The sequence below is a fragment of the Phyllostomus hastatus genome, unplaced genomic scaffold, assembly GCF_019186645.2.
Source record: "Phyllostomus hastatus isolate PE091 unplaced genomic scaffold, TTU_PhHast_1.1 phas_scaffold_39, whole genome shotgun sequence".
NCBI lineage: Eukaryota > Metazoa > Chordata > Mammalia > Chiroptera > Phyllostomidae > Phyllostomus > Phyllostomus hastatus.
Genome location: NW_025334028.1, coordinates 29,111,223 through 29,138,730, shown reverse-complemented (window position 1 = coordinate 29,138,730; position 27,508 = coordinate 29,111,223). Strand labels below are relative to the sequence as shown.

The 27,508-nt window shown below is 38.5% G+C and overlaps 1 protein-coding gene across 1 annotated transcript in view; it reads left to right on the top strand.

Moving 5' to 3' along the window:
* Positions 1-8,223: 8,223 nt before the first annotated feature.
* PAPSS1 (3'-phosphoadenosine 5'-phosphosulfate synthase 1) overlaps positions 8,224-27,508 on the top strand; it is a 90,873-nt gene continuing 71,588 nt past the window's right edge. Inside the window, exons 1-3 of the mRNA XM_045820432.1 lie at positions 8,224-8,466; positions 19,624-19,738; positions 25,655-25,890. Of these exons, the coding sequence (XP_045676388.1) occupies positions 8,407-8,466; positions 19,624-19,738; positions 25,655-25,890 (411 nt within the window). The 5' untranslated portion in view covers positions 8,224-8,406. The remainder of the gene's footprint in view (positions 8,467-19,623; positions 19,739-25,654; positions 25,891-27,508) is intronic.

Below are 27,508 nucleotides of genomic sequence, written 5' to 3'. Positions count from 1 at the left end.
TGTCAAATAAGAAAATGACAACAGCCAACACAACAATAGCCATTTGGTGTGAATGAATCAAAGTTATACCTATTTTTTATTTGATAGGCAAAAAATGTATTTTATTGATGAGCTGCAGAATTTTAGTAATTAGTTTATGTGTGCCATGAGATGAAAAAGTTTGAAAATCGCTGTTCTAGATAATACCATGTGGAGTCACAAGCAAATGTAAGCTCCTGATATGAATTCCCCAACGGCCCTTGTGATCAAGTCTCCCCTGCCTACAAGACTTTCCCTTTGCATGTGTTTTAGATAGAGAAGTCCATGGAGTTTATCAAAAATCTGCTCTTTTTAGCTTGAATTGACCAATCTGTTCCTAGCTTGGCATACCCACAGCACTCCACTTGTGGACTCTACTAAAGGCATGTGCTCCAGGTCTTACCACTCTCTCTGTCTGCACTCTGCCTTGACCCCCCCATGTATCCCCTTGAGGTGTGTTTGTGTACCTCTACCAGCACTGTGAGTAATAAATTTCTGTATTTCGATTTCTCTTGTGGTCTGTTGAATAGCAAACCACTATCCAGCATCCTGTGCTCTGCTTAATAATGTTAATTTAACAAAATCATGACATGGTACAATGGAATACTAATCATCAATAAAATGGAATGAACTATTGATATGCACAGCAACATAGATAAATCTCATCATAATTATGCTGAAAAAAATTTAGGAGAAAGGCTATACATGGTGTTTGGTGCTGCTTCCCATTAGTTACTACTCATTTATTTTAATATATCAAAAAGATTTAACAGAATGTTTTACATATAGTAAGAAACTTAAAGATAACTCTTGTCTTGATTAAATTATTATTTTAATGTACAAGTGCCATCTAAATTAAGAACCTAGAATAATTTTAGCACTGAAAGAATCCTTTAAGATAAATTTATCCAAATGACCCACATCCCCAGAAGTTACATGTTTACCTGAGGTCATGTAATTAGTAGCAAACCTAGAATTTGAGCAAGTAATTTCCACTCTGAAGATTACCTTTGAATTATGGACAAACCATAATTTAAAAATATCACAGTTTTTAGTAACTGGTCTTATGAAATTCACTATTTGGGAGATTTTTTTCTAAGTAAAAAAGTGACAGTGATAACCACAGGAAATGCATCAGATGAAATTTTGTAAATGATGTTTCAGGGATTCTCTTGGCCCTATTTCTCTTATCTTATTCTTTATCCAATCAAATGCCTCGGTGGAGATGACATGCCTTTGCAAACTTCATATATCTTCTCTACCTGTGCAAAATGTGGAGAAATGGTGCTGCCCTGACTAGGGGGGTAGTTTTCCCTACAGACTGACAAGTCCCAGAGATTTAAAGTAGGTAGGAGAAAAGAAATTTTCCTGAATCTGTAGTGATTCCTTCCAGAAGGAAATTCTTGTCTGTTTCCAAGTCATCACACCAGGTTCTTAGCTACTGTGGATTTAACAACAGGGTGTATAGAGGGTGAATGACCATTTACCTCTCTGGCTTATGTGACATTTTTACAATTCTATTCGTCACAGACTAACTTCAGCCACAGATGCTCTGATAGTACCAAGGTAAATGACTTACAATATTATCAAGCTTATTTACTTACCTATTACCACCTTACTGAGAATACCTGTGTACCTGAAGGGTTAAAATATACTTTGCTCTGGATTTCCCAATTTTTATAGCTTCTCAGTTTAGCTTAAACTATTTAATTTGCTCTTTTCAATTTTGATGGCTTTTGTTGTATACAGTTAAATAATGAGGGAAAAGATTTCAGGACCTAAGCTTATTTAGTTCTAGGTATTTAGGAATGCCCATTTGTTGTTTAGAACAGTAGCTCTAAAAGTATGGTCCTTTCTCACTAATGGCCCTGCCTCATGCCTAACTGAGTAAATTAAAATCCTCAGTGGAAACTCCCTCATTGTCCCACCAACTATACCAATCAGCTAGCATCTGTGCCAATCTTCTTTTACTGTATTTTGTGAGAATTACCTTCCTCTTTTCAAAGGTCCATCTTCACTTGTGCTCAGGATTCCAACCCTCAAGAACCTCCATCTATCTGTTACCCTCTTGCGCCTTGTTGGGTCATTGTCATTGGCATATAATTTGTTCTAGCTTCTCCTTTCTTTTTTAAAACATCTTGTCTTAATTCTGTATTTTCTTGCAGCTGTGTCTCATTTCTCTGCTTCATTTTGAAGCTAAACACTTTAAGGGTTGTTCTCGCATGCTCACTTCATTTGACATCTAAATCATTCTAAAATGTGTGTGTGTGTGTGTCAAAATTATATATCCAAATAATTCTATAAGGAATTTAAAGACAAATAGCAAAGCCCTGGTCATTTTTCCCTTCTGCCCCAATTTTTCTTCCCTACAGGCAACCACTCTTAAGTCTATTAGTTAATTTTCTTGATATATATTTCCATATCTTGAAATAGTGACTATATTGCAATTTTTGGTCTTAATGTTTTAGGCAGTATATGTTGGTTTCTCACTATGGAAAATGGGGATTTATCCCTCTTTCCTCTCCTATCACCATCACACATTCTCTCTCTCTCTCTCTCTCTCTCTCTCTTCATCCCTTTAACCTCTCCATTTAGCCATGCTACAGCTTTATGCTTTATATTCATTTCTAGTGTTATGATTAAATATTTGTGATTGAGGCTGAGACATGTAGTTAAACTATTATCATCCTTTGTTTCCAGCACAATAGTTTTCCTCAGGAGATGGTTTCTTTTCCTTCCTTCCTTCCATGTGGGTTTGTTGTGGTTTTCATCATGGAATTCTTTTTTTTTTTTTTTTTTTTTTGCTTCTTAAAAAAAGGTACTCTCTTACATAAAAAGGAAAGAGTACAGAAATACATCACTGCTTTTCATATTCTAAAGAATACTTCACAAATGGTTAACCAAACACTTCCGGTGCTCCATTCATATCCCTTCATCCCTTACTGTTGTGGAGTATGCCATTCTGACTGTCACCTGTGAGTACACCTCTATCAGTTTCTTTGGGACCAGCGTCCTCTCTACCTATGTGTGTTGCCATCCAAAGTACCAGGGATGAACACCCCGGGAGCAGTCCTTAAATAATGACTGAAGGAAGTTGTATAAATACTCCAGCTCTGTGGTCTCAGGTAATATGCTCTGAAGGACATGTTCAATACTTTCTCAGAGCTCCCTGGTAGGATTAAGCTCCAGTTGCCCACAATGCTGCTTGATAACACACTCTTAATTGACTTCCTGTTCCTGTATTGCTTTCACATTCCACTTAATGGTGCTTTTGGATTACCTCCCAAATAAATGACTTGTACTTGAATCCTTCTTCCAAGCCTGCTTCTTGAACAACCCAAACTAAGACAATTAGTGGTGAGTATTTCTAATTATATCACACTTTAAGGTACATGATATCTGGTGTCCCAGTTTTCTGATTGTCCCAATCAAGCTAAGATTGATCAGTGGATGCAGGTAATATAAGCCTGATCCTTCCATCAAAAAATTCCCTTTTCTACTTGTATTAGTTAGGATTCTCAGGAGAAATAGAACCAATAAATTAGATAGAGATTTATTATAAGGAACTGGCTCATGTGATTATGGACATTTAGAAGTCTCAAGAGCTGTAGTCAGCAAATTGGAGAACCAGGAAAGCTTACAGCGCACTTCCATTCTGAGTCCACAGGCTTGAGAACCAGGAGACGACCTGATGATTGAAGTTCCAAACTGAAAGCCAGTACCCTTGAGACCAAAGAGCCAATGTTTCAGTTTGGGTCTGAAGGCAAAAAACAAACCTAACAACAACACCAACAATAAACCCACCCAATTAACCAGCCAAACAAAAAACAATGCCTCAGCTCTAGTCAGTAAGACAGGAGTAGTTTTCTCTTACTTGCCAAAGAGTCATTTTCTTTTGTTCTGCTCAGGCCTTCAACTGATTGGATGAGGAGCACCCACACTAATGAGGACAATCTGCTTTACTCACTCTACTAATTTAAATGTTAATCTCATCTTGAAACACCCTCACAGACACAGCCAGAATAATTTTTAACCAAGTACCTGGGCACCCTGTGGCCAGTCAAGTTAACACATAAAATTAACTATCTTACTATCTTTTACCTAATACTTCTAGCAGCTACTAATGATTACCTCATCAGTAGATCAGTCATTAAAATGGTGATTTTTAAATGCCAATACTCCTTCCACATTCATTAACCTAAAATTCTGTCACTGTGAAATTTCCCCCATCAGCTATTTGATTACCCTGAATACAGTTTGTTCAGAATGGGTACGATAAATGTGTCCTTTTTGATGATTTAGTTTTCTAAGTAGTTGCCATTGATTTAATTCCAAACTCTGTCAGTTGTCCAGATCATTTTCAATGTGGTCATTCACATCAGATGCTTTATAAATTTCATCTTCATAAAACAATGCTCTCCAGGGGCCTTCTGACCTCTTGCAAAGGCATCTAATTATTCTCTAGACTTGGTACATAGCAGTCATCCTGGGATCTCCCTTCAACAAATTTGGGAATTCCCTTTGGTTTTCTACTGTGCAGAAACTCCTGTTTTCTGGATCACGTTTTTTTCTTTCCATTTTGGTGAAGCATATCCTCCAATATTTCCTTGAGAAAGGGTGTATGGTATTTCAAATTCTAGTTGGAAATACTTTTCTTTCAGACCTCTGAAGATACTGTTCCATTTTAATGTCTTCTGGCTCTCAGTGTTTTTTTCTTTTAAAGATTTTACTTATTTTCAGACAGAGGGGAAGGGAGGGAGAAAGAGGGGGAGAGAAACATCAATGAGTGGTTGCTGGTTTTGCATCCTCTACTGGGGACTTGGCTTGCAACCCAGGCATGTGCCCTGACTGGGAATTAAACCAGTGATCTTTGGCTGTCAATGTTTTTATTGAGAGTTTCAATGCATTTTCATTCCAGGTTCTTTGTGAACTCCTCTTCTCCTTGGAAGCTTGCAGTATTTCCAAACAATTTCAGAATGCTGGGGAATAGTTTTGTAAAATTTCACAGTGCTGCGCTTTGTGTTTGATTTTTATCTGTTGAGCTGGATATTCAGGGAAGGACTCAAGTCCTTCAATGCTAGGGCATTTTTTTTTTGAATAATTTCCTTGGTTATTTCCTCCTGTGAGTTTTCTCTTTATGGAACTCCTAATATTTGGATGTTAAATTTCTTGGACTGTTTTTTTCTTTTAAAATTTTCTCTAAATTTTTTCTTATCATTTGGGATTTTTACTCTGCATTCTAGGATATATCTTCACTTTCTTTTTTTCCATTCTTGTTATCTTGTTTTTAATTTCCAAGATACCTATTTTCTTTCCTGAATATTATGGACTTGCCATTTTGTTGATAAATCTTTTATTATGTATCTCTAAATTTAGTCCTTTAAGAATATAGTAACAGTACTATTATCACACCAAAACATGTAAGACTTTATTATCAAGAATGTAGAGATTCTTCAAATTTTTTCTATTTCTACATATATTTTTAAGATTTTTTTGTTTGAATCAGTGTTCAAATAAATTCCATATATTTCAACTGCTTCATATTTCTCTTAAATTTTATTTTAATCTTTAGTTCTTCCTCATTTCTTTTTTTCTGTCATTAAATTATTGAAGAATCAGATCATTTATGATGTAGTGTTTTTCAGTTTGGATTTGGCTGATTGCATTTGTGGTAATTTTACATCTTCCTCTTTCCTCTGTATTAACTATAAACTGATAGTTAGACCCGAAGGCTTAATTAGAATTAGATTTTTTTTTGTCATTACTACTTTGTCAGGAGGAAAAAAGTTCTGATGTTCTTTATTTCCATATTAGTAGCCATTGAAGATCTGTTTTAGATCCACTATTTTATTAGTAGTTGTAAAATGGTGATGTTATAATTCTACATTTTCATCTTTATTTTAGCTGTACTTCTACAAAGAGAAACTTCCTCTCATTAACTTTTTTATTACCTGACATACAGTTAGTGCAAGGAATGCAGAATAAGCACTTAATCATTTCCCTTTATCAGTTTTTAAAATAATAATTTGGTTCATATCTTCCAAGGGTGAGAATGAGTTCTTTTAAAAATATCATTAATTTGAAAATCTAGATTTAAAAGTATTTGATTTGTTTTAATATCTTTTAATTATTACCCCTTAGTGCTTTAATTGTACCATTTTTGACTTGGGAAAGCTTCTTCAAGTTGATTCTTGAGTCCTTTTGACATAATTCTATTACTTCTTGATAATTTCCTTGTTTCTGGTTTGACAGGATGTTTCAGGCTTATTCGCATGACCCATGTCTGCCTGGAATGTTGAATTTGAATTGATAATATCAATGTAAGCTAATGATATAACTTACTTTAAAAACCTTTCATTAAAAAGACTAGAAATGTACTCTAAGTCATAAGCAAATGAGCACTCCTAGAGTACAGACTGTGATACCTAACTACTACCATTTCTTTCTAACAATAACCAGGACTCCTTGGAGAAAAGGCTGATTCCAATTGTGGCAGTGTGTTTTAATCTGAAGCGTGTTTCTGTCATTGGAAGAATTCAGAATTTACTGAGAATCAATTATGTATACAGACCTCTAAGAGTCTTCTGGAAAAAGCTGTAGGGAACAATTGACATTTTATCTAGTCTAACAATAAGACAGAATTTCAATTTTAGGAATACCACTCTGACAGAAGTTGCAAGAATGTTGTGGGTGGCAGGTGTAGAGAGGAGCTGCACAGGTGGGAGGATGTTCAATTAAAGGGCTTAGTTGTCATTCAAGTTGGATATGGGAAAGGCCTAATTTGAGACAGTAGCAGTCTGGTAAATAAATTGGGGACTTATTTGCTAGCTATCAAGAGGTAGCAGCTTCAGGTCTTAGAGAGTGGTGTGCGTGTGTGTGTATATGTGTGCTGAGGGTGTTGGGTCATGGAAGAACAGACCTTCAAACAATGGTCTTGGTGCCAGGGGCAAGCTGTGGAGAAGCACTTACAGTAATGGCAATGCGAGAGGTGATAATTCATGGAGAAAACTCCCTGATACCCTCCAGCTCATCCTCCTGTGAACTAGCTCTGGAGTAACTGGGTGAATTTGAACATATCCTCCACAGGTGGGCATTCTAGTCTATGGTAACCAGCAGCCCTCTTAAGCCTGAAGTGCAGTTCTCTAAGGATTTCCTGAGGAGCTAATAATACAGAGGCCCTCTTTCAGCCTAGTCTGTGAGACTCACTGGACAGAAATTTCCTGATGTGAAGAGAGGTTTCCATGTGGGTATTAACTGAAGAAGAGGTTCAGAATGTAAAGAAAAGGCATTTGTTGGAGCAAAAGTATTGCAGCCTGAGAGACTCAGATCTAGATAGCGACCCAAACTGCTTTGGAGAGAACAAAGAAGGGAGAGGTTTATAAAGGCAAAACCAGCGCAATTCTTCCATGCAAATGAAGGATAGATTCACAGGGATTAGTTAGTTCCAACATGTAAATGAAGGCGGGAAAAACTACAAGGAAGAAAGCAAAGTGCACCTATTGCCAGGCAGCAGATGCTTGCTGTCCTAGAATGTTTATGGCTCCACCTTGAGCTCAGTTTAGCAACAGGTCACTGACTTACTAGCAGCTCTGAGAACTGAGGCCGATGTTCATAGGCCCCACTTCCTCATAGCCAGCCTCCTATTTTAAGTGACTGTCTTAGTAATACTTATTCCACTACATTTCTCCATTAGGAGGAACTTTGTAAAGCCAGTCGAGGTATTAATTTTTGATGTCCAGAGATGGGGCATTGATTTTGGTAAAAAAAAAAATTTGTTGAGCAGAATTTTAAAGTGAAGTGAAACTTGTGGAAAGTAAGTTCAGGGAATCAATTCTTCCCTGCGCAAATCTGTCTGGAAAATCCAGTTTTAAATGTGGCCGGGCTAACAAGGGGGCAGATTGGGTGAATATCAGAGACTGCTGGCCGGCTTTATGGAGAAAAGGCCGGAAGGGCGGGAATCCAGGTGATGTTTTCTTCCAAGGAGTACTGTCACCAAGAACCAGGAGCTACTCTCCCAGAGGCCGGTGCCCAAGATGACCCAACGTCCGCGCATGCGCAGCTGACAGGGCGCTGTCTGGGCGTTTCACAATTACCCTCCCGGGCTCTGTCCCTCTCTCAGAATTCTGATGGAATAGCACCGTGGGTCCTCCAAGTCCTGCCCTCATTCTGCCTTCGGTTCTCCATTTCCACTTCGCTCTCCCCACACACCTCTGTCCTGGACCCAAGCTTGAAGAGCCGCTGACACGCCCGCATTCCCCGAGCACGAGCGTACGTCAGCGCGCAGGGAGGAGACCCGGCTTCCGGCACAGCCCCGCCCTCGCCAGCCCTCCCTGCTTTGGTCGGCCTGCTGATCCTGAGAACCACGGTACCCGCGCGCGTTCTGCAGTCATGGAGGTTCCCGGGAGCCTGTGCAAGAAAGTGAAGCTGAGCAACGATGCGCAGAACTGGGTGAGTGGGAACAGAATAGGCCGGGAGCCTCAGCTTGCAGCTGGTTCCGGAGCTGCTGTCTCCCTTCCGCCTCCTCTGCAGCCTCTCTGGAGCGCTGGGGATAGGTACCGGAGGCCACGGTGCCTTCCAGCTGGGTTGGTGGGTGGTGTGTGGTGGAGGTGGTGCGGTGAGGGCTGGGGTTGCTTGGTGGTGCCTTCCGACCCACCCTCAATTTGTTGGCTCAGAGGAGACGTGGAGTTAGTCTTTCCGGAGAGAGCTGGCAGCTGCTGAAACTTGCACACTCGACTGGGGAGCTGCGGGTTATCCTCTGAACTACGAGAAGGTCTGCAGAGGAGGTGGAGGCGGGCGTCTTCCGTGTGTTGCTCGTTTTTCTTGGCTCTGCCAGTGCAGTTAGCCCAGGTTTGTGTCCATTTCCAAGTCTTTCCATTTCTGCGTTTCACTGTGAAGGGAGAGTACCCAACAATGTAGCCATTCATGAGTTGAGACTGCCCTGAACTGAGGTTTCTTTGTGGCTCGGTGTTAAATTCGAATGTCTAATACATAACAGGAGTTTTAAGACTCGATTCCTGGAGACAGTAAGGTGTGGGAGGATTAACGGTTTATAGCATTTAGCAACAACAGTCAGTTTGCTTTGATGGTGTCAGATGTCATGTCCTCATTTAGGTTGCTTCCTTCCTTATTGTTAGATAACAAGCAGCTTTAATCTAAGATTGTTAATATCCAACGTGGTGGGGATGTGGTGTCCAACTTGGCAGTCTGGAAAGGTGCTGTGCTTGTAGGTTTAGGTGGACATTTTATTAAACATTACAACGAAATCATGAGGTTTAAATGCCGCCCTGCCAATTCCCTTTGGTGAGACAAGGGAAAAAAAATAGAAGGCATTTCAGGCAAATGTCCATTTGCAGTCATTTATTTACCTTATCTGCTGTTGCTAAGGATTCTCACCTGATTCCTCTCTTCTTTTTGTAACTACCTCTTCCTTAGGCTTTAAGGGAAGGGAAGTAAAAGGTGAGTTAGGACATTGGAAAGCACTGGATTACTGGCCTGGTCTCTGGTACCAGCTTTCCCATTTACTAGTGTGTGATTTTGAGGAAAATACATCTTTAAATGTCAGCTGACTAAAGAAGAGTATAATAGTGTGTACTTCACAGAGTAAAGAAGATAATGAATTTGAAAGTGCAGTGAAGCTACTGCCATGAAACTATTGATACTGCTTCTGTTACCTTGAGTATTTGCTAGTTAGGGAAATAAGGGACTAAATTAAGGTGTTTAAAGGTAATTTCAGTTACACCATCTCTTGCTCATTTATTTACTATTCCATTTGCCAAATAAGTGTGTATTCATTGTAGAGACCTGTACTAGAGATGGAAAAGTTGAAAAATGAAGGACTCAGGGTTTGTGGTCTCGTTGCTCCTGGCCTGATTGGGCTTGTAAATGACTGCCTGGTGATGAGTTTGTCATTGTGACCACAGTGAGTGGTGTAAGACAAGTTTTTGTTTGTTTGTTTGTTTTGCAATTTAGAGGAGAGATTAACTTAGAAGGGCTGAGAATAAGAATTACTATTATTTTTGTATTTCAGCACCAACTAAGAGTAACTACTCTGGAGGGTTTTTGTTGAGGACTGGAGCTAAAATTCAATAGGGTGGGCTAGGTTGTGCAGTTGTTAATGTTTGCCTGCAGAGATAAGACTTGATTCTGTGGGAGATTTTTGATGAGGCTAGAATTTTAATTTTCTGGGCCTTGTAAATTTTTCTTTGCCTCAGTAGGGAACACCCACCTTTTTCCCTCTCACACACTTAAATCAATGGGTATACACATATGTGAAGAACCCATACACGTTTAATGTTCCCATTACGTGATAAAACTGGTATTTCAAGAAGACTGGTTGCTGGAGGAATTAGACATTGTTCCAGATGTGGAAGCCCTGGAAAACAGACAGGGTTATAGTGATGTTTAAAGGAATTACAGGCATACTTCATTTTATTGTCCTTCACAGATACTGTGTTTTCATCAACATTGAGGTGTAAGACCCTCCTCAAGCAAAAAAGATTACCACTCACTGAAGGCTCAGGTGGTGGTTAGCATTTTTAGCAATAATGTATTTTTTAATATGTACATTTTTTAGACATAATGCTATTGTACACTTACTAGACTATAGTACAGTGTAAACATAATTTTTATGTGCACTGGTAAACCAAACATTTCTGTGACTCGCTTTATTGTGGTGGTCTGGAACCGAACCTTTGAGGTATGCCTGTAATAGAGTTGAAGCATACCTGGCACATGCTTTTGTTCCATGTATTGGGGATATAGGTGGTAAAAACAACAACAAAACAAACAAACAAAACAGAAAAGGGTTCTGTTTTTATGGATCAGATATTTTACCAGGGAGAGAGTTACTTAAAAAACAAACAAGTAAATGAATGAGATAATTTTCCCTTTTACCAGTTCTACCTTTTCTGAACAATTTGTCCCTTATACTGGTAGATGTCTTTCTTAGAAAGCCAGCTTTTCATTCTGGATTTTGGGGAAGGCTGAGGTGTTACAAAAAATGAAACAAGAATTGCAGAAATGGAACACACAGCACATTAAAGGCCAAGCAAAATAGGAGCATTGGCCCAGCTGTTGTCATAGACAGGTGCTGATCTTCTTGCCCTAGGAGCCAGGGAGATGCTGCTGGAATAATTGCCCAAAGAGGAAACGCTAGACTTTTACCAAGAGTGCAATCTTAATATTGAGTAACATCAGTAATAAGAAGAATGATAGCAAGATATAGATCTGCATTGTCCAATCTGGTAGCTGCTAGCCACCTGTGCCAACTTAAATTTAGTTAGTTAAATTAAATAAAATTAAAATTTCTGTTCTTTAGTCACATTTCAAGTGCTGTATTGCCCCATGTAGCTAGTTGACACTGTATTGGACAGCAAAGTGTAGAATATTTGCATCATCTCAGAACACGGAGCAGGTCTAGATAGTCACTTTGGGATGGATGCTAGCATTTTTCTACTTATCTATGTATTTTTGTGCTCATGTTTTTTATTTTTACTTTCTTTCCAGGGCATGGAAATCTCAAGAGATAGTGGCCACTGTCATGGATTTAGGCAATTCTGAGCCCTGGCTTTTGTCAGGGTACCTAGCAGTGTTAGCTTCTCCACAGCATAGTTGCTTCTCTAAGTTTGAAATGTAAAATGAGCTTCCCCAGCCTGGCTCTGTTTCATTGAATTTTGAGGAGTAGTTTTCTACTTCAGTGGTTCTCAACCAGGTAAAATTTTGCCACCCCAAGGGGGCATTTGGCAATATCTGGAGACATTTTTGGTTGTTACAAGTGTGTGTATGTGTGTGTGTATGTCACTTCGGGTATCTAGTGGGTAGAGGCCGTTGATACTGCTAAACATCCTGTAGTGCAGAGATTATCTGGGCCAGAAAGTTATTATTTCTGAAGCTGAGAAATCCTGTTGTACTCTTGGCTTTGAGTTAGAAAAAGGGGGAAACATTATGTAAATCTGAAATGCAAAAGTAGTATTCAATCATTTAAAATAAAATCCAGTTGATAGTAGAATATTCTCTTCCACTAGCCTGGAAATTACCATCTCTTGCTCTAAGATGGATAATTACCAGTAGCATACCAACAACAGAACTACAACCCTGAATTGTTTTAAAAACACATTACTAAGTAATTAGTTCAAATGAAGAAGAATAATGTTTCTTTTTAACATTTACCTATGTGGTAATCATTTTTGTGAAACATCCTTATAAGTTGTGAGTAAAAATAGTGGAAATATTAGATATTGTTTTATAGAAATTCATTTTCTAAGTTTAGATGAATGCAGCCATTATTCAGATTCTTTTCACTTATTCTTCTCTCTGGTTTCTTTGATGTTTGCATTCCTTCTCTTTGTCTTTATTTCTCTTTTGTGTTAAGTGTACAATTCAGTGTGGTTTTGCAACCATCAACCAGAGTTGTGCAACCATCACCAGTGTCTAATTTGAGAACATTTTCATCACCCCCAACAAAAACCCTGTACCCACTAGCAGTTACTCTCTGTCGTCCTGCTTCCCCGCCTCCAGCCCCTGACAAACAGTGATAAGCTTTGCATCTTTGGATTTCCTTATTCTGGACTCCTATAAGTGGAATCATACAGTATGTGCCTTTCCTGTGTGTCTTTCATTTCACATGTTTTCAAGGTTAATGCACATCGTAGCGTGTATCAGTACCTCATTCCTTTATATAGTTGATTCATATTCCATTGTGTGAATATACCACCTTTTGTTCATTCATCAGTTGATGAACATTTTGAGTTGTTTCTAGTTTTTGGGTATTACAAATAATGCTGCTGTGAACATTCATGTACAAGTTTTTCTATACATGAGTTTTTTCATGTACAACTTGTACATGAGTTTCTCTCATAGTTATAATAGTTAATTTCAACCTTTGGGGTAGACATTAATGTATTTTTCGCTGCCCAGCCTCGGAACTCCCTTCATATGTGTGGGAACTGCCCTGCTGTCATCATGGTCAAGGCAGTGGCCTATTGCAGTGGGATGATTTCTTTATCTCTTTGCAGTCGGTGTCCTTCCCTGAAACGTCTTGTTCTCTTTTATCCCCAGTGTCTAGAAGGGATAAGTCAACAACACTGAATGAATGAACAGGTAGTTCCAGACTCATTTCTGACTCTAGGAATCTCTTAGGGCTGGGCTCTCCACCTGGAGGTTGTCCAGGGGACCTTCCATTGAAGTATTGATATTTTAAAAATCTATTAAGTAAATATTTAAATATACTTTAATCTTTAAAACAGAATAGTTGTGGAGACAAAATATATATTCATTCATAGAGCATGCATGACAGTTGATAGCAATCAGATAAGCAGGCTGCTAACTTAGTTCTGGAGGTTTGGGGTAGGGCTCGATTCGCTTCCTGCCACGCAGTCAGTGTTGCTATTCATGCTTTGTAGTCGAAAGATTTAAGTGTAGCCTTCTCAAGTTGTTTTCTCAACCTCCAGGAATGTATGGTCTTCACTTGTGAAGCTGTTTGGCTTGTTAATGTTCAAAAGATTAATTTTAGTTATTAGTAATTGAACTAAAGGCTTCAGTTATCAATAACTCTGGACTAAGGGTTTCTTCTCATTGCACATTTCCTCTCTTCAGTTTTATCCAAATTATGTTTTGGGACTTGAAAGTAGTGTGCCAGTTACCATTTGAGGGATTCTCTTTGGAGGGAGACACTGTTTAGCAGTCAGTTTAAGGTAGATTGTGGGATGGGTGATAGAGGCAGAAATCCACATTATGCTTGATATTTGGTATAAGCTCTGTGCCTTTACCAATTTTATGTAAAAATGCAGAGTTCTTTATAAAATAATAATAAACTCACAAAGAATGAAATTTCCTAAATGGCATCATAGGGAAAGTTAATTTGCCCTGTAGTGGATAAATTAACCAAACAGCTCACATGGAAATTAAGGTGGGTCAAAAAGGAGCCCAGGGCCACATGTGTGATTGATGAGGACAGAAGTTTATAGAATGTATAGGAAATGTACAGCATGAATGTCATAGGCCATGTGACTTTAGCCTAGCAACAGGACTCATAGTCATTTAGTCCCAAATGTGGAAAGGGAGTGAATTCTTTTGAAATGAATTGTCCCTGTTCTGCTATACTTAAAGTTTCTGAATGCCAGTCATTATTTCATTTGCACATTATACAGAAAACAAGTCATGCTTCAAAAGAAATGCCTTGTATCTAACTTTTAGTGGGTACTTGCTAGGCAGTGAGGGTAGGTGTTGTGGAAAAAAACTACTCAGAGTGTTTAACCTGCCTCCCAAGCAAGTCAAAATGTATATGCACAAAAGACTCATAAAAGTACAGTATAAAACACTTCATAAATAGCAAACAAATGATATGGGTAGTAAATGTTACAAGGTCTATAATCTATAACATATCACTAAGCCGTTGAAGACAGAATAGGCATGTAGAGTCAGAAGGAAATACTAACTTAACTCTTGGTCTTTAGTGAGTCACTCATGTTATATTTTCCTGGCAGAGTTATAGGAAGGATAGTCTCAGTGGGTGGAAAAGGAAAAGAAAGGGTAAGGAGAGAAAGAGGAGGATTGCATGTGGAAGTGGCCTTTAGATGCTTCATGAAGTTCAGGCATATTTCTACCACCTTACAATTACAGTAATTTTAGAAAGTGGTTTTTTATTTACTCTGAAAAACTGGGAGGGAGGAGAATGTGGCATATCCTTTTAGTTTATTAATAATATCTTAAACTTTATTTTTAAATAAATACATATAACTAATATCTATTTAGCTTAGTTAATAATATCTTAAAGTTTATTTTTTGTTTGAAAAACATCAAATCTAGTAAGCCTCCTTATACCAGACTGCCACATTTGCTGGCAGAATTTTTTTAAAAGTAGGAGTGTTCTTTTCTAGTGATTAAAACAAAAGATCTTTGCTTGTCTATATTTGTTCTCAGCCATATCCTCAGTTGTTTATAGTTTGTCAGATAATTTTTTTTTAAGATTTTATTTATTAATTTTTAGAGAGGGAGAGAGAGAGAGAGAGAAGCATCAATGTGCGGTTCCTGGGGGGTCATGGCCTGCAACCCAGGCATGTACCCTGACTGGGAATCGAACCTGCGACACTTGGTTTGCAGCCGGTGCTCAATCCACTGAGCTACGCCAGCCAGGGCTAGTTTGTCAGATAATTTTTATACATTCTACTCAATGTACTAAGAAAGGCAGAAGACATGTTATAGGGCTAAAGTGAATTAAAATTCATGAGAGACATGTTTCTTCTTGCCCCAAAGCAGAGTAACTTGGAACAAATATCCTTAAACAAAATGACCCAGTCAAACCCTTTGTGGAAGTGTAGGAAACTAGCTTACAAGCACCCTCCTTGTTGCTCCCCCCATTTCCCTTCTTCAGACTCTGCTCCCTTCTCCTCGGGCAGTCTGGCTGGGAGCTAAAATGGGCAGAGGGGCCTCAGTCTCTCAAGAGATGCAGATGTTTGTGTTTGAAATTCTGATTTTTTGTATAAGATATTGGAAACGCAGAGCTGGAAAGTTATCTTTGCTTCGTCAGCTTACTGGAAAGAAATGGGTCAGGAGACCCTTATTATCATAAGTGATTATTGAACGTATGAATGCATACTGTATTTTTGCCTTGTGTAATGTGCTCCCGTGTATAATGTGCGCCCATGTTTTTGTGCTCATTATACATGAGATTATTATTCCCATGGTATGTAATCATTATGCCTATGTATAATGTGCATCCTTATTTTTCCCTCAAAAATTTGAGCGAAAAAGTACCCATTATACATGGAAAAATACAGTAATTTTATTGGAAGTACATCTATTAATGAGGTGATTAGTGGAGTGGGTGGAGGTTGGATTTTGTGGTGCGCCCAATAAAAGAATTTTCCAGCCGTGCCTTTGGTCCCAAAGGATTTTCCACTTGAGGATATTGAGTGATAGTAAGACTCAGGTGACAGAGATGCCTTTCTCCTGTACACGGTGCGGGGAGGGGACAGTGAGGGGGGAGGTGTGGAAAGAGATCCCCAACCTTAGGCATCTCTCAGGCAGACCGTGGAAGCTGAATTGCATGGAAATGTGTTCCTTTACAAAGTCCATGCTTACATACCTACAAGGCTGTTTGTTCCCCAATTTGAAACCTTTTGTGCCAAACCATAGCCCTGGATTTGTCTCTGACTATTCCGTGCCTCAACCTGTGGCTGCGGAAACACAGTCATGGTGCCTGGTCTTGCTTTAAATTTATGGTTGTTGACTTCACATGAGTCCTTCAGGCTGCCCAGAGCCACTCTAGATTCTCTAGGCACTTTCCCACTTTGTGCTTAATGGACCTCTGAAAGGTGCCTCCTGCAGGGATCATCAAAGTCTTAAATGCCCTTTTTTGTTCTTTTGTTTTATAATGGGACAAAGACAGTCTCTTCAATAAACTGTGTTAGGGAAACTGGACAAATGCATGCAAAAAAATGAAACCTGACTAGCCTCCCACACCACACAGGAAAACAAATCCCACATAGATCAAAGATCCAAATGTAAGACCTAAAACTGTAAAACTCCCAGAAGAAAACATAGGCAGCAGACTCTCTGGCATTGCTCCCAGGTGTATTTTTTGGATACATCCTCTCAGGAAGGGAAACGAAAGAAAAAAAATAAACAAATGGAACCACATTAAATGAAAAGTTTTTGCACAGCAAAGGAAACCATCAACAAAATGAAAAAACAAGCCATCGAATGAGAGAAGACACCAATAATGATACATCCAATAAAGGGTCCATAACCAGAACATATAGAGACTCATACAATTTAACACCAAAAAACTAAACAATCTAATAAAAAAATAGGCAGAGGACCTGAATAGACACCCCTCCAAAGAGGATGCATAGATGGCCAACAGACACGAAAAGATGCTCAATGTTACCAGTCATCAGGGAAAAGCAAATTGAAACCACAATGGGATACTGCCTCACACCTGCCAAAATGGCCAACATCAAGAAATCAATAAACAACAAGTGTTTGTGAGGATGTTGAGAAGAGGGAACCCCCATTCACTTCTGGTGGGAAAACTGATGGCACAGCCACAATGGACAACAGCATGGAATTCTCCAGAAAATTAAAAATAGAACTACTAAGTGACTCAATAATTCCACCTCTGCGTAGCCACCTGAAAAAATTCAAAACACTAATTCAAAAAGATACATGTACCACTATGCTCATTGCAGCATCATCCACAATAGACAAGATATGGAAGCAGCCCAAATGTCCATCAATAGGCAAGTAGACAAGGAAGATATGGTACATACACACAATGGAACACCACTCAGTCACAAAAAGGAATGAAATCCCACCTTTTGTGACAACACAGGCAGATCCAGCGGGTACTGTGCTAAGTGAAATAAGCCAGATGAAGAAAGATAAATTCCACATGATCTCACCTAAACATGGGATATGAAAAACAAAACAGAAACGAACTCACAGATACAGAGAACAAATGGATGGTTACCAGGTGGGAGAGTGTTGGGGAAATGGGTGAAAATGGTGAAAGGGACCAAGAAGTACAAACTTTCAGTTTTAAAAATAGTCATGGGGATGCAAAGCATCGCATAGGGAATACAGTCAACAATATTGCAACACCCATGTATGGTGTCAGGTGTGTACTGGACCCATCTGAGTGGTCACTTTGCAAGGTATGCAAATGTCCAATCACTGAAACCAGTACAATATTATATGCCAACTGTAATTAGAAAATAAACCTAAAAAATATCTAGGTAACAGTTAATAACAATCAATTGTAATTGTTATTAACAATTATTATAATAATATAACGTATACTAATATATGACAATAGTAATTGTTAATACTAGTAATTAATAAGTAATGCCCACACTCACTATAGGTGAAGAGAGTCTCTTATCACTTCGCCCTGTTATGAAATCTAAAGAAATCAGTGCTCAGTTACAGCATAAGAAGTAAACATATACGGTTATGCTTCTCTCTGCTGGTCCACTAATTACCATAATGATTTGGGTAGTTTCCATAATCATTAGCTTAGTCCATTTGAACTGCTATAACAAATTGCCGTAGACTAGATGGCTTATAAACAGTAGAAATTTATTTCTCCCAGTCCTGGAGGCTGCATTGTCCAACATCAAGGTACTGGCAGATCAGGTGTCTAGTGAGGGTGTGCTTGTAGATTACTGTGTTCTCCTTGTGTCCTCACATTGTATAAAGGGTGAGAGCACTTTTTGTTATTGTTTCTTACTTTTTTCATGTTATGTACTTATTTTTTACTTTAAATTTTTTTTATTTCTCAATTATAGTTGACATACAACATTATAACAGCTTCAGGTGTACGACCAAGTGACCAGACACTATATAACTCACTAAGTGATCAATCCTGGTAACTCCTGTACCCCTCTGACACCATACCCAGCTACCATAAGAGTGTTGACTATACTCCCCACATTGTTCTCCACATCCTTGCGACTGTTCTGCAGTGACCATGTGGACAGATTTTATGTGGACATGCTTTCACTTGTTGTGAGTCTGTATCTAGAAGTGGAATTGTTTGATCATATGGTAACAGTCTCTTTAACATTTTGCGGAGCTGCTGTTTTCCAAAGTGGCTGTTTATTTTACATTAACATCAGCGAATGTATGCAGAGGTTTCCAATGTCTGTCTTCACCAGCACTAGTTATTGTCTATCTTTTTGCTTATAGCCATTCTAGTGGGCGTGTAGCGGTATCTCATTGTGGTTTTGATTTGCATTTCTCTGATGATGGCCAATGATGTTCAACACCTATTAATGTGCTCATTTGCCATTTGTATTTTTTCTTTGGAGAAATGTCTGTTCAGATCCTTTGAGGCCTATGTAATTTTATGCCCTTTTTGTTTAAGAAGAAAATTTGGGAGAACAATTGCTTTTCACTTCGTTTGTGGAATTACCACAAATTATAACCAATGTGTGCCGTGTCTTCCATTATGTATTCATGGTAGCTGCAGACCAGGCCTTCCACACTTCATCCCGGAGGCTGCTCAGATGCCACCCTCTCAGAGGCCTTTCTTGATGATCAAGTCTGAAGGGGGATTATCACCCCCTGTCTCTCTTTCAGGTCTTACTCTGTTTTGTTTTTCTACAGTGCACTTGTCACTCTCTGATATTGTAATGAAGTTTTGTTGGTTTGTCTCTCCCAGTGGAATGTAAGCTCAGCGAGGGTTCTTGCTCTGTTTTGTTCACTTAGTGTATTGTTCGGGCCTCAGTATGTACTGGTCGAAAGAGTGAGTGAATGAGTGAGTGAGTGAAAAGTCTGGGCTCTGTAGTCCACTACTTACTGGTTATGGGAACTTGGGCAAGTTCTTTAACTTCTCTCAGGTTTAACATCTTCATCTGTAAAACCTCAGTAGTAAGAGTTTTTGTGTTTTGGGTGTCTGTAAGGATTAAATTAATTGAGAATGTAAAGCACTGAACACTACCAGGTACTCCAAAGAAAAAAAGCTGTTAGTTTTAATCTTTTTCCTTGCTTTTGACATGTTTCATAGACCAGTGACTACATTCCTGCAAGGAATATGTGTGTTTTATCTCTTTTAAAGGATTCCAGTGATTAAGAAATCTTTCCTTTTTTTCCCTCCTCTTTCAGGGGATGCAGAGAGCAACTAATGTCACCTATCAAGCTCATCATGTCAGCAGGAACAAGAGAGGTCAGGTGGTGGGGACCAGAGGCGGCTTTCGTGGTTGCACAGTTTGGCTAACAGGTACACTCAGAGAGATAAATTAACTTATTCCAAAAGCATTGTTATAAACATCCTTGAACCTAGGAGTAAACATATTTAAATTTGAGCTCAGTTCTTTTATCTGGAGTGTCATAACATGTGACCAACAAAGTTGTTTAATAACGTATTTCCTTTTGGTAACTGTTTTTGTTTTTTATAGAATTGCTGTTAAAATAAAGGGAGGCATCTAAAAACTGCCTTATGGTCGATAACTGTGTTACCTTTTATAGACTTTTGCGTGAAAATAAGACTTGTATTCTGCCTTCAAGAAGCTAATAATGTAAACCATATGAAGACAAATAGTGATAATCTGTTTCTGTCATTCAGCTTTTGTCTCTGATTGGTTCTTGTGTTGGTTTTCCCAGAGTCTCTGGGCTTAGTCATAGCAGACTAGGGAGAGCATAAATTCATGCAGACTTAAAAATGATAGATACTTTCACTTCTAGGAATTGAGTGTTTAGTAAATGTGTGTTTAAAATTTAGATACATCTCACCAAATTGTCTATGTAAATTTTATACTTATTTATTCTCCTACCAATCGTGTGGGAAGAGGGTCCATTTTCCAAAGTCTTTGTCAACATTAGATACTACTAACCCCTAAAATTGTGGCTGATCGTTAAAAACATTTCCATTTTGGTTTTAATATTAGACAGTTCTGTTTGTTTATGTATGAAGGAAGAAAGCACTGTTACATATTCCTATCTCATTATTTAAAAAATGTTTTTTTACTGATTTCAGAGAGAAGGAGGAAGGGAGGGGAAATCTCAGGGCAGGGGAGAGACGGGGTGGGGGAGAGAGAGAGAGAGAGAGAAAGAAACACCAGTTTTGTTCCATTTATTCGTGCATTCATGTGTTGATCTTTTTATGTGCCCTGACCAGGGACCGCACTCTGGCCACTGGTGCTGCCCTGCCAGGCCCCATCTCCTCATTCTTAAGGCTACATTGTTAAATTGTTACTTTTCATTGTCCAGGTTTGTAACATGTAACATTCTGTTCTCATATCTTAGATTTCTACAATTTTTTGTATTTGAATTCTGTAAGTAAATTGATTCATTACGTACCGCACCAGCATTTCTTTTTTATGGCATACCCACTCATGGACTCTTTCTTTGAGTCAAGTTTTAATTTTCAGCATTTCTTTGTTAAGTAGTTTTTGTAAGGTAGTTTTCTGCTGGGTTCTGAATTCCTTGAGTTTTTATTTTCGAGAATAACTATCTGTTATGACAGCTTGTCTTGTAAAATATATATTTGGTTCACACCCACTTTGTCTGGAATTCTTTTTTTTTTTTTTTAAGATTTTATTTATTTATTTTTTAGAGAGGGAAGTGAGGGGAGAGAGAGAGAGAGAGAGAGAGAGAGAGGGAGGGAGAGGGAGAGGGAAAGAGAAACATCAATGTGCGGTTACTGGGGGCTGTGGCCTGCAACCCAGGGATGTGGCCTGACTGGGAATCGAACCTGCGATGCCTGGTTCGCAGCCGAGCTCAATCCACTGAGCTACGCCAGCCAGGGCTGGAATTCTTAAAACATTACTCCATTGTCTTCTAGTATTAAGTGCTGTGTGAGACCAATCTGATTTTTTTCCCTTTATTTTAGAAGCTTTGCTTTTTTATCTGGATGCCTGTTAAAAAAGGCATCCAGATTTCCTGTATTTTCTTTTTGAAGTTTGGTTTTCTCATTTAGGCCCTTCACCCACCTGCAGTTGGTTTCTGGGTGTAGTGTGAGGGAGGCATCCATTTGTGTTTTCCACACAGATAATCAGTTGTCCCAAGCGCATTACTGATGAGGGTGCGCAGTGCTGGAAGTCATCGGGTTTCCACTGACATGTGGATTGTTTCTGGACTCTCTGATCCATTCCACTGCTGTACTTGTCGATTCCTCTGTTACTACTAAACTGTCTTAGTTATATATTTTTTTATTTTTTAAAAAATATTTTATTTATTTATTTTTAGAGAGGGAAAGGTGGGAGAAAGAGAGAGAGAGAGAAACATCAATGTGCAGTTGCTGGGGGCCATGGTCTGCAACCCAGGCATGTGCCCTGACTGGGAATCGAACCTGCGATGCTTTGGTTCTCAGCCCGCGCTCAATCCACTGAGCTACGCCAGTCAGGAGTTATTATATTTTTATAAATCTTGGAATCTAGTGGAGTAAGTCCTCTTACCTTATTCTTCATCAGGAATAAGATATTTTTTTTCCTCTGTGTTATTGTATAAAATTTTAAATCAGTTTAACCAATTCCTCCAAAACCCTGCTAGGATTTAGATTGGGATTACATTATGTGTAAAGTTCAATTTGGTGGAAAATTGATCTCTGAATATTGGATGTTGGGCACTCCTTTTCTTCAACATGGTATATTCCATTTATTTTATACTAGTGATGCTTATAAATACTGTTTGTCTGATTTTTTTTGGTACTTGCTCTATGTTCCTGTATGTATTCAGTTTTCATATGTGTATTTGAAAAAGACATGTATTTCCCTGATATGTATGTTAACATTGTTCATGAGATCAAGCTTGTTAGTTGTTGAATCTTCTGTAGCCTTCATTGATTTGTTGTTGTTGTTGTTGTTGTTGTTGATGATGTTGATGATGATGATGTTGGAAGGGGAGGTCAAGGTTGTTTTCTTTTACCGCACATCAGCAGCTTAGCTGGGATCTGTCCGTGTATTGGGTAGTTTGTGTGCCATCCTCCTGGAGCATGGTTTGCTTTTTCTCAGATTTTATTTCAGATAAATTTTCTTGTTTTGTATCTTTACATAGGTTGGTATAATAGTATCTCAGCCTGCTGAAGCCAGTCACTACAAAGCAGGTGGCTATAAACAATAGAAATTTACCCTCTTGTAGTTCTGGAGGCCAAAAGTCTGAGGTCAAGGTGTTGACAGGGATGGTTCCTTCTGTATGGTCTGAGGGAGAATCTGTTCTATGCCTCTCTCCTTGCTTATGGAGTTTGCTGGCGATCCTTGGAGTTCCTTAGCTAGTACTAGATACATTATTTTTAACCTCTGCCTGTCTTCACAGCACCTTCTTCTATGTCTTCATATATCTGCCTTATAAGGGCACCAGTTATTGAATTTAAGGTCCACCCTAATCCTGTATGACTTCATCTTAATTTAACTAATTGCATCCACAAAGACCCTATTTCCAAATAGGATAATACTCCGAGTTTCCATGTAGACAGGAATTTTGGGAGGACATTATTCAGCCCAGGACAGTTGGTTTCTCTTTTTTCATGTATTCCATTCCTTAGTTTTGGGTTGTCTGTTTTGTTTTATCTGTTGTTTTTCTGTAACTGCTTTAATTTCTTCACATTTCTGTTCATGTTCACTACTCATCTCAGTAAAACCTGTGGCAGTAATTCAGTTTTCAGCAGTGTCAATTTTTACTTTGTTTCAAGTTAAATATATACATAAAATATATGTAAATATACATGTGTATAAGTAGGCACTTTTATTGTAATTAAGGTTGTCTTTATTGTATAACAAGTTTAGATTTTCAGGTTTCAGTTTTTTTGTCTTTGATACTTGTTCAACTGGTAGTTAAAAGCAACAACAAAAACCGAGAACCTGCTCATCCTCAGCCTCCAGCTCTTTGTTTCAGTTTTATTGCTGTCTCACAAAGTATCCGAAACCCAGTGGTGTAAAACAACCACTTTAATTTGCTTATCATTTCGTGGGCAAGGAATCCAGAAGGGCTCAGCAGAGCAATTTTCGCTTAAGTCTTGCTTGGTGGCAGTCACGCTGGTGTGAGCTGCTGACATCTGAGGGCTCAACTGGACTGCGTGTGTGCAGTGACTCAGTTGATGATGCCTGTTAGCTGAGATTTTAGCTGGCAAAGACCATTGTCTGGAACATCTGCTTGTGATCTCAGGGTACTTAATAGACAAATTAATCATGCCAAGAGAAGCTGCATAGCCTTTTCTTATCCAGGCGAGGAAGTCACACATTGTCATTTTCAGTACATTTTTTTTTCTTCTGGAATGGAATGGTCATTTTCTTTTGCCAGTCTAATGAATCACCATGGTTCATTTAACAAGGTGGTGCTTCGAGCAGGAAGCAAACCCACAACCTTTTGGTGTACCAGATGGCATGCCAACCAACCGAGCAACCTGGCCAGGGCTATAAAGCTCTTTTTAATTAAAGTATAGTTGATGTACAATATTATATTAGTTTCAGGTGTAGAATATAGATTTGACACTTACATACCTTATGAAGTGATCACTATGAGAAGTCTAGTAACTATCTATGACCATACAAAGTTATCGTGATATTTACTGTATCCCTTATGCTGTACTTTACATCCCCATGACTTATGTATGTTATAATTGTAAGTCTGTATCTCTTAGTCCTTTTCACCTTTTTGTCCGTGCTCCTACCACCCAAGCATCTGGCCAACTATCAGTTTGTTCTCTGTACCTTTGAGTCTATTTGTTTTGTTTTGTTTGTTCATTTGTTTGAAAGTTCATTTACAGTATTTTTGAACCATAAGATGCACCTAGGTTTTAGAGGAGGAAAATCAGAAAAAAAATTTTGAAGCAAAAAATGTGGTAAAATATTTAGTAACATAAATAACATAATATTTCACCAATGTAAATGTAAGCAGAATTCAACAGCAGTATGAACAACCATTCCTCCCAAATTTGGGTGGGGGGTGCATGTTTTATAGTCTGAAAAATACAGTAGTTTAAATAGCCATTCTGACAACTATGAGGTGGTAACTCATTGTTTTCAGTACATCCTTTTTGGCCACAAGTGAATCCTAAGGCCAGCCCAGATTCAAGGGCAGGGAATGAGGCTATATCTGTTGATGTGACAGGGACAAAATCACATTGTAGAAGAGCTTGCAGGATGGGAAATAACTGTTGTGGCCATGTTTGGAAAATATAATATGCTATACTCATATTAATAATGTGTTTATTTATTTATTTGTTTTTAGAGAGAGGGGAAGGAAGAGAGAGAGGGAGAGAAACAATGTGTGGTTGGCTCTTGTACACCCCCTACTGGGGACTCGATCTGCAACCCAGGCATGTGCCCTGACTGGGAATCGAACCAGCGACCCTTGGTTCACAGGTCAGCGCTCAATCCACTGAGCCACTCCAGCTAATACAAGGGCTAATACAAGTTTTTAATGTATGAAGCAATTCACACTGTATTAGTCCTCTCAACATATCCTCCTATTTTTTGTAGTTAGCCTTCCATATGACCATGACTTCTTTCAAGAGCATCAGTACATTAGACTTCAGTATTCTATCTCTTGCTTCATAGCTACCTCAGTTATGAATTCTGTAATTACACATTCACCAAGGTGGCAAGTAATATTGCATAAATGTGCTCTTGCCTTTTCCTTTTCTTTCCTTTTGTTGTTTAGTGAATCAACATCACTGATAGAGGAAAATGAGTTGAAATGAGGTTAGTTTTTCAAGGCTAATTATATTAGAAATTGGATTCCCAGATACTTTTAACTATGAGAGATGATGATCCAGGGATATAGAGGTTACTTAATAATACTTCACTTTTGTCCTTTTTCTTTTTTCAGGAGTAATTTGGGCACATAACTTTGTTTTAAAATTGTTATTCAGCTTTGGAATACTAGTAACAAGAAGACAGTGACTATCTACCCAGCTTTGTCTAATATTAAAATTGATTAAGCTCTTTGAAGTTCATCAGTGACTTCTGGATACCTTTGGTCATAGAAAGGAATTATTAAATACATAAATGCTTATTATACTTAAATATAGATGTTTTTCTATCTTAGAGGTAAATCTTATAGAGAAATACTTAAAAGATCATTACTGAGAGACTGCTGTGCCTAATGAGTGTAATTAAGCCTGTATTAAAATTTGTTATTACTAAGTAGTTATCCTTCGAACTTGACGTATGGAATCTGTTGGACTGTGTTATTTTAGGCTTATCTGGAGCAGGGAAAACCACAGTGAGCATGGCTTTGGAGGAGTACTTGGTTTGCCACGGTATTCCATGCTATACTTTGGATGGTGACAACATTCGTCAAGGTCTCAATAAAAATCTTGGTTTTAGTCCTGAAGACAGAGAAGAGAATGTTCGACGCATTGCAGAAGTTGCTAAGCTGTTCGCAGATGCTGGCTTAGTATGCATCACAAGTTTCATATCGCCTTACACGCAGGTATATGTCCTTGGTGCTGGTTGTATTTATTGGGAATATGGTATTAGGGAAAGTGAATAGTTTAAACATTAACATGGGCTTTGAGGCTAAATTCAAATTAAAATAATTAACCTACAACATTTTTATGTTGCAACTTTCTGAGTAAACTCATTTTTAATAAAATCTGCTGTAAACCCCCTCTCCTGCAAAGTGTAACCAAAGTTGTTGTCCTTAAGCCAGGGGCCAAATTATTTTAAGCTGACTGTTCTATTTAATATGTTTATAGAAAATATTCAACAGGTACAGGTAGCAGGGAAAATCTTGTTTCCTAACATGTGTCCTACCATGTTAGCTTCTTTACCTAAAATTCTGGAGTCTTACCTCTCATCATACTTCTCTTACTTCAGAGACCATAGCAGCATCAATTCACTTTTTTGTGTTTCCATGAAAAAGTGTTTCTCACTGCACAATTTTGTTTCCCCCAGCTGAAAGGCACTCTTCTTCCTGCGCTCTGCCTCTTCTCAGCCTCATTCAGCCCTGTTCATGCTTTCAGACTCAGTTAGGTATTTCCTCCTCCTGAGTACCTTCCCTTTAGCCAAACCTCAGGCTTTGTTGGGTACCTCTCTTTGCTGTCCTTGTTATTGTACCTTAGCACATTGTTCTGTTATAAATACCAGTGTTTTGGTTGATGGTGGTAATGGCAGCAGTAGTAGTAAAAATAATAGTGATAAGGGTAGCTAATATTTATTGAACATGTCCTTTATACTGGTAACTATTGTAAAGTGCTTTTATGTGAGTTAATCCATTTGGTTCTTATCACCCAGTCAGGAAGGTGGAGGTGAGGAAACAGGTGTGAATTACCAAGGTCACATACTGTAGGTGGAGGACAAAGATTTGCACCTAGACAGTGTCCCCGGATGCCATGCCCTTGCCTGCCGTCCTTTGCTGCTCCGTCAGGGCTGGAACTACATCTTATTTATCTTTGTAATCTTGATGCCAAGCCCTGCTCCTGGAACATAGTAGATATTTAGTGTTTGTTAAATGATAGCATAACCCTTAGGACACCCAGATATTAGAGAATAGGGAAGCTAGTTCAGTGGTCAATGGCAGGGGCTTTGGTGTCAGACACTGTGGGCTGAAATCTCAGCTCTGCCCACTGCTGTTATGACCGTGGCCAGTTCCCTTAAGCTTCCTAAGCTCAGATAATGCTTGTCTCAAAGGGTTGCTCTGAAGATTGCATTCAAGTTCTCAGCAAGTGGCCTGGTGCATAATAAGTATTCAGTATGTATAAGAAATACTAACACAACTCTGGTACTGTCATTAATAAATTTGGATGATGACTTAGACCTTAAAAAACAAACAAACAACAAAATTTGAGCTGTGAAAGATTTGAGATTTATAGATAAGCATCAGGTTGAGTGTCAATCTTATAGGTTCACTTAATTGAACCATGTCAAGAGTCCTAAAAGATTTTGTGAGGAGTAGCTACTTCTCTTTCTGAAATGATGGATTCTGTGTCAGTGTATCAGTTTAAAGTATATTGATAATGAAGTGTATAAGAAGAATGAGAGGTGTTTAGAGTTCCTGAATCCTTGGAGATAAACAGAATTTGTAGATACAAAACAACAGTGATAGTTGT